Source organism: Chiloscyllium punctatum, chromosome 2 (genome assembly GCF_047496795.1).
Source record: "Chiloscyllium punctatum isolate Juve2018m chromosome 2, sChiPun1.3, whole genome shotgun sequence".
NCBI classification, from domain to species: domain Eukaryota; kingdom Metazoa; phylum Chordata; class Chondrichthyes; order Orectolobiformes; family Hemiscylliidae; genus Chiloscyllium; species Chiloscyllium punctatum.
Genome location: NC_092740.1, coordinates 34245657 through 34257966, shown reverse-complemented (window position 1 = coordinate 34257966; position 12310 = coordinate 34245657). Strand labels below are relative to the sequence as shown.

At 39.8% G+C, this 12310-nt stretch overlaps 1 protein-coding gene across 4 annotated transcripts in view; it reads left to right on the top strand.

Annotated features, from left to right (window-relative positions):
• The window catches only part of LOC140495961 (ufm1-specific protease 2-like), a 49596-nt gene that overhangs the window by 24104 nt on the left and 13182 nt on the right, over window positions 1-12310 (top strand). For all 4 annotated transcript variants that reach the window (XM_072595306.1, XM_072595315.1, XM_072595332.1 and 1 more), the window contains 2 exons: window positions 615-769; window positions 8495-8687. In XM_072595306.1, the coding sequence (XP_072451407.1) occupies window positions 615-769; window positions 8495-8687 (348 nt within the window). The remainder of the gene's footprint in view (window positions 1-614; window positions 770-8494; window positions 8688-12310) is intronic.

Sequence of the window (12310 nt, the reverse complement as noted above, 5' to 3'; positions counted from 1 at the left end):
CTTTCCTTCTGCTAAAGTTACTGTGTATCTAATAAGTAGTTAATTCTTTATGATATAAAACCTGTGTCTTGAAAATTAATTATTTGCAAAGTTTGGGGTGGGTTATTCAAAAGTCTAGTTAGGAATCTGTTGAGTGATTTTGGGTGTCTTCGGATTTATACAGAAGTAGAAAGGCTGATTTGGTTCGGCTATCTGTCACCATGTTGTAAAAGAGGTGAAGTCCACTTTTTCTCATCGAACTTTTTAATAATGGAAATGACCGATAGACTCAATGAAGAATAAGAGTGGTTGGAAGGATAATTTAGAAAACTGGATACTATCTCCCTGAGAACATAAGGCGGCTTGATCATGGTATTTACAATAGTGTTCTGCGTCTTTTGCATGAAATCCCACAGTTCTATCCATTTAGTTTTGCAGGCAGTAGTTGATTTCCTCATGTAATGCATTAATGTTTGCGAAACCAGAGAGTATTTCAAATTTATAAGTAAAATCAATTCAAATAGAGGTCAGTAAATACACTTTTCAAAGATGTCTCAGATTAACATGCATATTACTTTCTCAGGACTTGATGGTGAAAGAGCTATTTTATTAACTCATTTTGTTCTTACTTTCAGAAAGTTGTAAACTTAGAGCTTTTGTTTGAATTGACAAGGCCTGATGTCTTTGAAATTGTAACTATACACAACGATAAAAATTCACGAATCCACTTCAGACTGATTCTCCCTGTTGATGTGGTCGTATTTGCTAATCCAGAGGATGAATGGGGACAGTATGTATTGTTCTATTTGTTAACAATGCAACATATAGTCCATAGTAATATTTCGGTAAAATCATTTTAAACATGTTGGCTATATAACGTCTTAGGCTAAATGTTTTCTTCAGGCATTGAAGCCAGCTGTCCAAAATTATCTGGTTTTATTCTGAGGCATTACAGCATACTTTGTGATAATGGACTGGATTGTCGAGAGACACACTATTTCTATTTCTTTTATGTTCTTTTGGTATTGTCTTAAGTATGTTTCGGAAAATTTTATATTTTCCCTTGTGTTGCTATTGATTTGTTCTTAAAACAGTGTTTATTAAACCATGTTTTTATGAGTAGGTGGCAGCAAAAATAACATGGTGGTAAATCAATAAATGAGGAAGAACGTCAAAATTATTTCAAAATAAAATTTGTACACTGAACTCCAGAAGAATACATTTACAGTGAACATTGATCCCCTTCCAATCTTAAAGGGAACAAGTCAATATCATGGAAGTATCATTGAATTTTGCAATACAGGAGACCAGTTGATCTATCGTGTCTTTACAATCTTCTGAAAGAGCAACCTAGCTAGTCTAATTCTCCAGCACCGTCTCCATAGCCCGATAAATTCATAGCTTTCAAATATATATCCAGCTCTCTTTTGAATCTTCATATGAAATCTGCTTCCACTACTCTCCCAGACAATACATTACAAATCCTAACAACTCTTTTAATTCTTGACTAAAGAAGTTTCTCTTCATTTCATTCCTAGCTCTCTGGCTGATACCTGAATAATTCAATGTCTTGTAAATATATTCATCCCTTCCTTGCGTCGACCATTAGTGGAAGCAACCTCACCCTTCATTAATTCTCTATTAGCAACCGTGCAACTACTCTGCATGATTTTACAAACCATTCAAAAGTAACTAATTGCCAAAACAACCAACCAGAGAGCTAGGAATGAAATGAAGAGAAACTTCTTTAGTCAAGAATTAAAAGAGTTGTTAGGTTTTGTAATGTAGCGTCTGGGAGAGTAGTGGAAGCAGATTTCATATGAATGGTTAGACAAATGGCAGATAGAAATAGAGTGATAGAGATGTACAGCACGGTCCAACTCGTTCATGCCAACCAGATATCCTAACCTAATCTAGTCCCATTTGCCAGCACTTGGCCCATATCCCTCTAAACCCTTCCTATTTATATACTCATTCAGATGTCTTTTAAATGCTGTAATTGTACCAGCCTCCACCACTTCCTCTGGCAACTCATTCCATACATGTACCACCCTCTATGTGAAAATGTTGCCCCTTAAGTCCCTTAAATCTATGCTCTCTCATTCCGGACTCCCTCACCCCAGGGAAAAGACCTTATCTATTTATTCTATCAGTGTCCCTCATGACTTTATGAACCTCTATAAGGCCACCCCTCAGCCTCCAATGCTCCAGGGAAGATAGCCCCAGCCTATTCAGCCTTTCCTTGTTGCTCAAATCCTTCAATCCTGGGAACATCCTTTTCCAAATTGCAGCACCTTGCATTTATCTAAATTAAACCATCTGCCACTCCTCAGCCCATTGGCCCATCTGATCAAAATCCCATTGTACTTTAATGTAACCTTCTTTGCTGTTCACTACACGTCCAGTTTTGGTGTCATTTGCAAACTTGCTAACAATACCTCCTATGTTCACATCCAAATTATTTGCATAAATATTAAGAGAGTCAAGCAGTCAGGGCAGGCAGGAACAAAGCAGAGAATCAGGTAAGACTGATAACTTAAACTGCATTTACTTCCAACCAAGAGGCCTAACAGGGAAGGCAGATGAACTCAGGGCATGATTAGGAACATGGGACTGGGATATCATAGCAATTACAGAAACGTGGCTCATGGATGGGCAGGACTGGCAGCTTAATGTTTTGGGATACAAATGCTACAGGAAGGATAGAAAGGGAGGTAGAGAGGAGGGGGAGTGGCGTTTTTGATAAGGAATAGTGTTACTGCTGTACTGAGGGAGGATATTCCTGGGAATACATCCAGGGAGGTTATTTGGGTGGAACTGAGAAATAAGAAAGGGATGATCACCTTATTGGGATTGTATTATAGACCTCTTAATAGTTAGCAGGAAATTGAGAATTTGTAAGGAGATTTCAGTTATCTGTAAGAATAATAGGGTGGTTATTAGTAGGGGATTTTGACTTTCCAAACGTGGACTGGGACTGCCATAGTGTTAGATGGAGAGAAGTTTGCTAAGTGTGTACAAGAAAATTTTCTGATTCAGTATGTGGATGTACCTACTAGAGAAGATGCAAAACTTGACCTACTCTTGGGAAATAAGGCAGGGCAAGTGACTCAGGTGTCAGTGGGGGAGCACTTTGGGGCCAGCGACCATAATTCTACTAGTTTTAAAATAGTGATGGAAAAGGATAGACCAGATCTAAAAGTTGATATTCTAAATTGGAGGAAGGCAAATTTTGACAGTATTAGGCCAGAGCTTTCAAAAGCTGATTGGGGGCAGATATTCGCAGGTAAAGGGATGGCTGAAAAATGGGAAGCCTTCAAAAATGAGATAACTAGAGTCTAAAGCAATGAAACAAAATATGAGGTCATGTATTTTGGCAGATAGGCAGAGGCAGTATAAACATATTGGGCCAGCTGTGAAGAGAGTACTGAGATAAAATACTGAGGACACAGAAAGACATTTAAAGGGAGTAAGATGATAAGGCTGACTGGCCACGCATTTGACATCTAAGGATTTGTGAGCTTTGTAAAGGGGGTATGGAGTTCGACAGAAGGAAAGTTATGAGTGAAGTTTTGTAAATTTGGTTATTTTACAAAGAAAGATTGAACATTTGGATCTTTAACCTATGGAGCTTCAGTTGATCTTATTGATTCATATGAAATCCTGAAGGGACTTGGGTTGGCTATTGGAAGGATATTTCATCTATGAACATAGCTAATGACTTGGAAAACTAGAATCAAATTACAGAAGAGAAGATGCTAAACGTACTAAAATGCATAAAGATGGTTAAATTGCTGGGACCTTTGCTGAGAAATTTATATAATCGACAGCCGCAGGTGAGGTACTGGAAGACTGGAGGATGGTTAATGTGCCATTATTTAAGAAAGGTGGTAAGGAAAAGCCAGGACACCATAAATCAGACAACCTGATGTCACCAGTGAGCAGGTTATTGGAGGGCATTCTGACATACAGAGTTTAAATGCATTTGGAAAGACAAAGAGTGATTAGGGATAGTCAGCATGGTTTTGTGCATGGGAAATTGTGTCTAACTTATTTGACTGAGTTTTTTGAAGAGATGGCAAAGAGGATCGATGAAGGCAGAGCAACATTTGTTGTCTATGGACTTCAGCAAGGCATTCGACAAAGTTCTGCATGGTAGACTTGACCTACTCTTGGGAAATAAGGCAGGGCAAGTGGCTGAGGTGTCAGTGGGGGAGCACTTTGGGGCCAGCGACCATAAGCAAGGTTAAGTCACATGGAATCCTGGGGAGCAAGCCAATTGGATACAAAATTGGCTTGAAGAAAGGAGACAGGGTGGTGATGGAGGGTTGTTTTTTGGACTGGAGGGTTGTGACTAATGGTATGCAGCAAGGTTGGTGCTGGGTCTATCCATTGCTTTTCATCATTTATATAAATGATTTGGATGTGAGTATAGGAGGTATTGTTAGTAAGTTTGCAGATGACACCAAAATTGGTGGTGTGGTGAATTCCTGATGAAGGGCTTATGCCCGAAATGTAGATTCTCCTGCTCTTCAGATGCTGCATGACCTGCTGTGCTTTTCCAGCATCACACTCTACTCTGGTCTCCAGCATCTGCAGTCCTCACTTTCTACTACTTTACAAGGATATTGCTGAGATTGGAAGGTTTCGGCTATAGGGAGAGGCTGAATAGGCTAGGTCTTTTTTGCCATGGAGCATTGGAGGCTTAAAAGTGACCTTTTGAGGTTTATAAATTTGTGAGGGGATTGAGTGAATAGCCAAGGACAGGGGAATCCAAAAGGTTTAAGCTGAGAGGGGAAAGATTTAAAAGCAACCCTGAGGGGCAACATTTTTGCAGAGTGTGGTGCGTGTATGGACCAAGCTGCCAGAGAAAGCAAGTACAGTTATACCATTTAAAAGGCACTTGAATAGGCATGTGAACAGGAAACGTTTAGAGTGATATCAGCCAAATGCTAGCAAATGGAACTAGATCAGTTTAGGATATGTGGTTGGCATGGACGAATTGGACCAAAGGCCTGTTTCTGTGCTGTATAACAGTATGTCTGTATGAGTGGAAAAGTACAGGCAGTTTGTTGCATTTGATTTTTTTAAAACTATATAACAAAATAACTCAAGGCAGAAGTAAGCCATTAAGTTCATTGCACCCTCACTGCTTTTCAATTAGATCATAGCTCATCTCTTAATCCTCAAATTCATTTTCCTGCCTTATCCCATAACGCTTAAATCTCTTGGTGATTAGAAATATTTCATCTCAGCTGTAAATATACTGAACAACTTATGTCATCAACAGTAAAAGAATTCCACAGACTCACTACCCTCAGGGATGATAGAGTATTTATTTGCTCTGAGTCATGAGATATTTTCTTAAAGATGTATCACTGTTCATTGACTGCCTTTCCTGCTAAACTCCTTTTCTAGTCCATTCCAGTCAACTCTGAACTTATTCCCATGTAATTACCATTATTTAGCAACATTGTTTCTGACCCAAGTTTCTCACTGTCATACTGAGTGCCAAATTCTACCATGTTATGGTCACTGATTCCTCAGGGATGTTTTACTTTGAGATCATTTATTAAACCTGCCTTAATAAACATTACTATATCCAAAACAGTCTGACCTCTAGTTTGATCCACAGCATAGGAAATCAGCTTAAATACTCTATTTTGATTTCTTAACTCATCGCTATCTCGAATCATGGAATCCCTACTGTGTGGAAAGAGGCCTTTCATCCCATTGAGTCTGCACCAAGCCTCTGAACAGCATCCAACCCAAAACCAGCCCTTTACCCTATCTCTGTAATGATGTTTTACCATGGCTAATGGCAGCTAGCCTGTACATCAATGAACACTAGACAGTTTAGATGGCCAATCCACTTAACCTGAAAATCTTTGGATTAAGAGAGGAAAGCGGAGTTCCGGATGGCAATCCACGGGGATACGGGGAGAATGTGACAGTCACCCAAGGCTGGAATTGAACCCGGGTCCATGGTAGTGTGAAGCAACAGTGCTGACCACTGTACCCTACCAATTTGATCTTCGCAATCTACAAGAAGATTATAATTGATTTATTACCTTTTCAACATGCCCATATTATCTCTTAATTGATTCTGTGTTTTACAGAACAGTTACTGTTTGGGGACCTATCTTTTACTCCAACAGTGATTCTCCTTGGTTGTTTATAACTTCCATTCATATGGATTTTGCTTTATCTGATCCACGATAATTTTTTCCTTTAACATTTACTCCTTCTCATACTGGCAAAGCGACACTACCAGCCTTTCCTCGCTGCATTTGCCTTCGAAAGATCATGTCGACTCTGGATATTTAGTTCAAGCTTTGACCTCCTAACAATCATGAATTTACATAGGTCACCCGTATTAGCCTTTAGTTGTGCCATTAAATTATTTATTTAGAATAACACATGCACTTAAGTAAAGAGATGTTAATTTTGACCTTTGTTCCTATTTGGTCTTTTTTATGCTTGTATAAGAAAAAGCTTTTATGTTTCTTCTCCTGCCTATCCCTTCCTGTTCCATTCTGAGTATCATTGTTCTGATGCATGATTCAAATATTCATACATATTTGCATAAGTGCACGTTTAGACAAAACTCTTTAAGACAACTAGTTACTTCACATTTTAAATGCACAAATCATACATGCAAATCATAACAGAATTTTCTTGAATTAGCTTTATTGTCACATACTAAAAAATGAGTACAGTGAAAAGTTTACAAGTCGCCACATAACGGTGCCATCTTAGGCTGAAAGGTACTAGGTACAGATTCTAAAGAATAAATTCTTAGGGAAAAAAAGGAGTATAGAAAAGTAAAGAAATAACAAGTCCAGCTTTACAGATCATAGAAATAAATTAGAAAAATAAATTCATAAAAAGTTCAGAGTCTTTTCAACCCAGTCCACACCGGTACCTAGCCTCCAGTAACTGAAAGAGAGACCTTCACCGCCCCACTGCTGTCTGCACAATACCCAACAGCGCAGGAGTTGCTACACTTTAGGCACCATCTCTTTGCTGCTGGACCCACTTCACCGAGGCCACTGAATCGGCAATTGCCCACAACCACGAGTCCCCAGCTCCGCTGCTGCTACTGCCTCACAAATAACCAGAAGTCTTTGACCATGTTGCCAGGTCAAGAGTCCTGACTCTAGGCCTACTGTCACTAAGAGTCCCTGGCTCTGCTGCCAGACGAGTGTGCTGCTGATCACTAGAGAAGTTCTTCTGCTGCCTGTCCCAAATGCCTGGAGGATATTCTTACTGCCTGGCACCCGAACACTGGGAGGACATCCTTGCTGCTACTGTCACCAACCCCAAATGCTAAATGAATGTTCTTGCTGCTGTTGCAGCCACCCCAATTGCTGGGAAAAGTCACATCCACCACTCCACATGCAGCCTGCTCTTAGGACTGCACTGATGATACCGACCAACAAGCCACAGAAAATACAAAGGACAAAAGAGAAAAAAAAAGTCAAAAACAATGAAAGAAAAAGAGCAAAAGCAGATGAGCCCTGGGTAAGAGTGCGCAAACAGCCTTGCCAGTCTGCCGCCATATTAAAACACTAGAATTTTAGTTATCTTGTCATTTGTGTGCTGAAATTGTATGCTTATTATTCTTCCGGACAAGTCAAAACAGGCAAGTGTATTTGCTGAGGATTGTGTTGACCTCATACGTAGTACATGAGCCTGGAGTAGAAGGGTCAATTAATATATGTGAAATACCATAAATTCTAAATAAAAAGATCTCTCGCTTTTACACCAGAGTACATTCTGTTAATTTACAGACAGTACTTCCCTGGTGCATTTCTCATGACAATGTTTCAATCAATCAATTGACTTTCCAACCAACCAGCAGCACCCTTTTTTCATTGCTGTACAAATCTTTTGTTCCTTCTGAGAGTTGAAAATGTGTTGCTGGAAAAGCGCAGCAGGTCAGGCAGCATCCAAGGAGCAGGAGAATCGACGTTTCGGGCATGAGCCCTTCTCAGGCAACACATTTTCAGCTCTGATCTCCAGCATCTGCAGTCCTCACTTTCTCCTTCTGAGAGTTGACATTTTAGCTTAAGGCCTGGTGAGAAGACAAAAGGCTTTGACACCATTTTTGTTTTCAGAAATTGTTGACATTTCTCCATTGATAGAGCCAAGCTCTATTCCAATAATGGTTTTAAATTGAAATTTTCATTTGTGTTTTTTGCATTAAGATTTTCTGCTTTTATTACGAAGAGAATTTTTGATGAGTTATGATGATTTTTAATATGTTAGAAAGAACATTTGCTACTGCAAAGCTACAGATTTCATTGATGAGTGAAAACATTCGATGGTTTCCAAATTTACTTAGTGTAAAGGTTTTATTTTCTCCTAATGTTTGAAGAGAAAGCAGTAGATAGCAGCAAAGCTAAATTACAACTTTATTTAATTTTGTATCTGCAATAGTTTTTGTTTTGTTCAGTGGTGCACCGTATGTAATATAGAACATGCTTTTAATTATTAATTATATTTTTGACAGGCTGCAGGAGCAATTTGTAAAAGCAGTTTCTGCACAGCTATATGAGATGGACCAATGCATTCAGAGATTTACAAAAGGAAAGTCTGTCCCAATTCCGCAAGCATTCCACTTTGAACTGCCAGAGTCTAATGCTCTTACGACAGTAATATACCCTGCTGGATACACCGAAAAGGATCTGGAACCGCTACGAAAAGTAGGACTGGAATACAGTCACTTTTTCCTTTTAATGAAGTCTGTTCATCAGCTACTAAAGCAGCAATTTATTGGATGACAAATTCAGTTATGAGGATAGATTAAGGAGTGCTCTGAAAGGGTATTGATAAGTTGGTGGAGTGGATGGACAGGTAGCAAATAAAGTTCAGTGCAGAGAAGTGTGAGGTGGTGCACCTTGCTAAGAGCAGTGAAAGATAATATAAAATAATGTTTCCAATTTTAAAGTAGCTGCAGGAGCAGAGGGACCTGATTGTATACGTGCACTTTTCATTAAGGGTGGCAGGCTATGTGGAGAGTTTAATTTAATGGGCGGCACGGTGGCACAGAGTGGGCGGCACGGTGGCACAGTGGTTAGCACTGCTGCCTCACAGCGCCAGAGACCCGGGTTCAATTCCCGCCTCAGGCGACTCTCTGTGTGGAGTTTGCACGTTCTCCCTGTGTCTGCGTGGGTTTCCTCCGGGTGCTCCGGTTTCCTCCCACAGTCCAAAGATGTGCAGGTCAGGTGAATTGGCCATGCTAAATTGCCCGTAGTATTAGGTAAGGGGTAGATGTAGGGGTATGGGTGGGTTGCACTTCGGCGGGGCGGTGTGGACTTGTTGGGCCGAAGGGCCTGTATCCACACTGTAAGTAATCTAATCTAAAAAAAAGCACACTGTATCCTCAGCTTTATTAATATGAGTATGGACCACAATAGTAAGTCACTTGTTAGACTTAACTGGAGTTCTAGGTACAATTATGGGGTGCCACATTATAGGAAAGATGTGAATGTATTGGAGAGAGGGCAGAAGTGATTTAAAATAGCTGTTCCAGGAATAAGAAACTTCTAGGAGGATAGATTGAAGAAGTTGGTACTGCTCTCCTTGAGAGAAGTCAGAGAAAATTCTATAGCGGTTTTCAAAATTTATCAACACGCTGGATAGGGTAGATAAGGATAAGCTGCCCTGTTCATAAAAGAAATAGAAAGAAGGAGGCATAGATTTAAAAAAGTGATCTGCAAAAAAAGTAAGCATGTTATGAAAGAAACCTTTTTCATACGGTGTGTAGTTAGGATATGGAATGGAATGCATTGCCTGGAAATCTAGTTAAGGCAGGTTCTATTGAGACTTTCAAAAGGTTTGAATGACATACTACTCCTATTTTCTATGTTCTGTTGCACATAAAGCAGGAATAGGTTGCTGAGTTTGATGATCAGCTATGAAGTGCCAAATAGCCTACTCCTCCTCTTTTCTACATTTCTAAGGCATTGGATGATTATTTGGATAGAAATGGTATGCAAAGGTAAGGGTATATAAAGCATGAGGTTGGCACTAAATAATAATGCTCATTTGAAGAGCCAGTACGAGCATGATGGACCACATGGCATCCTTCTCCATCATAATGATTCTTTGAAATTGAGACTGTTACAGAGTCATACAGCATGGAAACAGACTGTTCGGTCTAACTGGTCTGTATGACCAGATATTCCAATCTGACTTAGTCCCATTTGCCAACATTTGGCCTAAACCTCCCTATACCCTTCTTATTCACAAACCGATTCAGATACCTTTTTAAATGTTGTTATGGTACCAACCTCCACCACTTTCACTGGTAGCTCACTCCATACACACACAACACTCTGCATAAAAAATGTTGCCCCTGTGTTCCCTTTTAAATTTTTCCACACTCATCTTTAAACCTATATTCTCTAGTTTTGGACTCTCCATCTAGGAAAAATACCTTGGATATTCATGCTATCCATGTCCCGCATGATTTTATAAACCTCTATAAAGGTCACCCATCAGCCTGCAACACTCCAGGGAAAAAAGTCTGAGCCTATTCAGCCTCTCCTGAAAGCTCAAACCTTCAGTCCCAGCAACATCCTTGTAAATCTTTTATGCACCCTTTAAAATTTAACAACATCTTTCTTATAGAAGGACAATCAGAATTGTCTGCAGTATTCTAAAAGTGGCCTCATCAATGTTCTGTACAGCTTCAACATGACATCCCAACTGCTAACTCAATTTTATGACCAGTGAAAGGTAAATGTGCCAAATGCCGTCTTCATCGCCATGTCTACCTGTAACTCCACTTCCAAGGAATTATGCATCTGCACCCCTATGTCTGTTTGTTCAACAACAATCCCCAGGCCCTACCATTATAAACCTTCCAAAAATGCTTCATATTTACCTAAATTAAAATCCATTTGCCACTCCTCAGTCTATTGGTCCAACTGATCAGGGTCCTGTTGTACTCTGAGATAATCTTCTTCACTGTCCATTGCGCTACTTATTTTGGTGTTGTGCAAACTTACTATGCCACCTGTAGTCACATGCAAATCATTTATATAAATGACAGAAAGTAGTGGATCCAATACCGATCCTTGTGGCACACTTCTGGTTACAGGCCAATTTTGTATCCAATTGGCTGGCTGGCCCCCGGATCATTCCTGATGAAGAGCTTATGCTCGAAATGTCAACTCTCCTGCTCCTTGGATGCTGCCTGACTGGCTGTGCTTTTCCAGCACTGCATTCTTTGACTCTGATCTCCAGCATCTGCAGTCCCCCGGAAATAATGTGATCTAACCTTACTAACCAATCTACCATGCGGAACCTTGTCGAATACTTTGCTGAAGTCCATATCGACAACATCTACCACTCTGCCTTCAATCTTCTCTGTCACCTTTTCAACAAATTCAAGTTAGTGAGACACTATTTCCCATGCACAAAGCCATGTTGATTATCCCAATCAGTTCCTTCTGTTTTCAAATGAATGTAAATCCTATCCTTCAGAATCCCTTCCGACAACTTAACCAACCACTGATATAAAGCTCATTGGTCTACAGTTCCCTGGCATTTCCTTACCAACGTTTTAATATAATGGCACTATATTAGCCAACCTCTACTCTTTCTTCACCTCACCTGTGACTGTCGATGATACAATTATCTCAGCAAGGGGCCCAGCAATCTCTTCCTTAGCTTCCCACAAAATTCTGGGAAACACCTGATCACATCCTGGGGATTTAGCTACCTTTAGGCGTTTTAAGACCCCAAGCACGTTCTCTTCTGTAATATGAACTGTGACGATACTGTGGTTTTAAGGCACCAAGCAGTTTACCAGAGCCACTAGTGTAAACAACTTGTCAGGCCTTGGATTTTTTTTTAAATTGGGGCAATAGAAGCAGTCTGAGTGGTGTGGTCAAGCTCCCACAGAACCAGGAGTTTTAGTTTTAGCTTTCAGCAGTTACTATTGGGAACTAAAAGAAGTGGAAGTTTTTTTTCCTTTTCTTGGCGACAGCAAAAAGCTGGTGTTCTCTTCCTGCTGTGGGAGTTGCACGTGACGCAATCTATTTTCTGAATTTGCCTTTTGCCAAGGATGTGTTTATGGGATATTACTGTATTGGAACCATTAATTAGTAATAGTTATTATATCTATTATTATACAAAGTTTTCCAGTAGAGTTGAGTTATGCCAATTCCTTCTTTCCTTTGTTGTATTTTGACTATAGTGCATGAATAAAGTGTGTTTTGCTTTAAATCTGGTCGTTTGATCAATCACATTGCATCTGGAATGTAACATCTTACATTTACCTTTAAAATCAGTTGGGTCTTATGGTCTAGAGTATCTT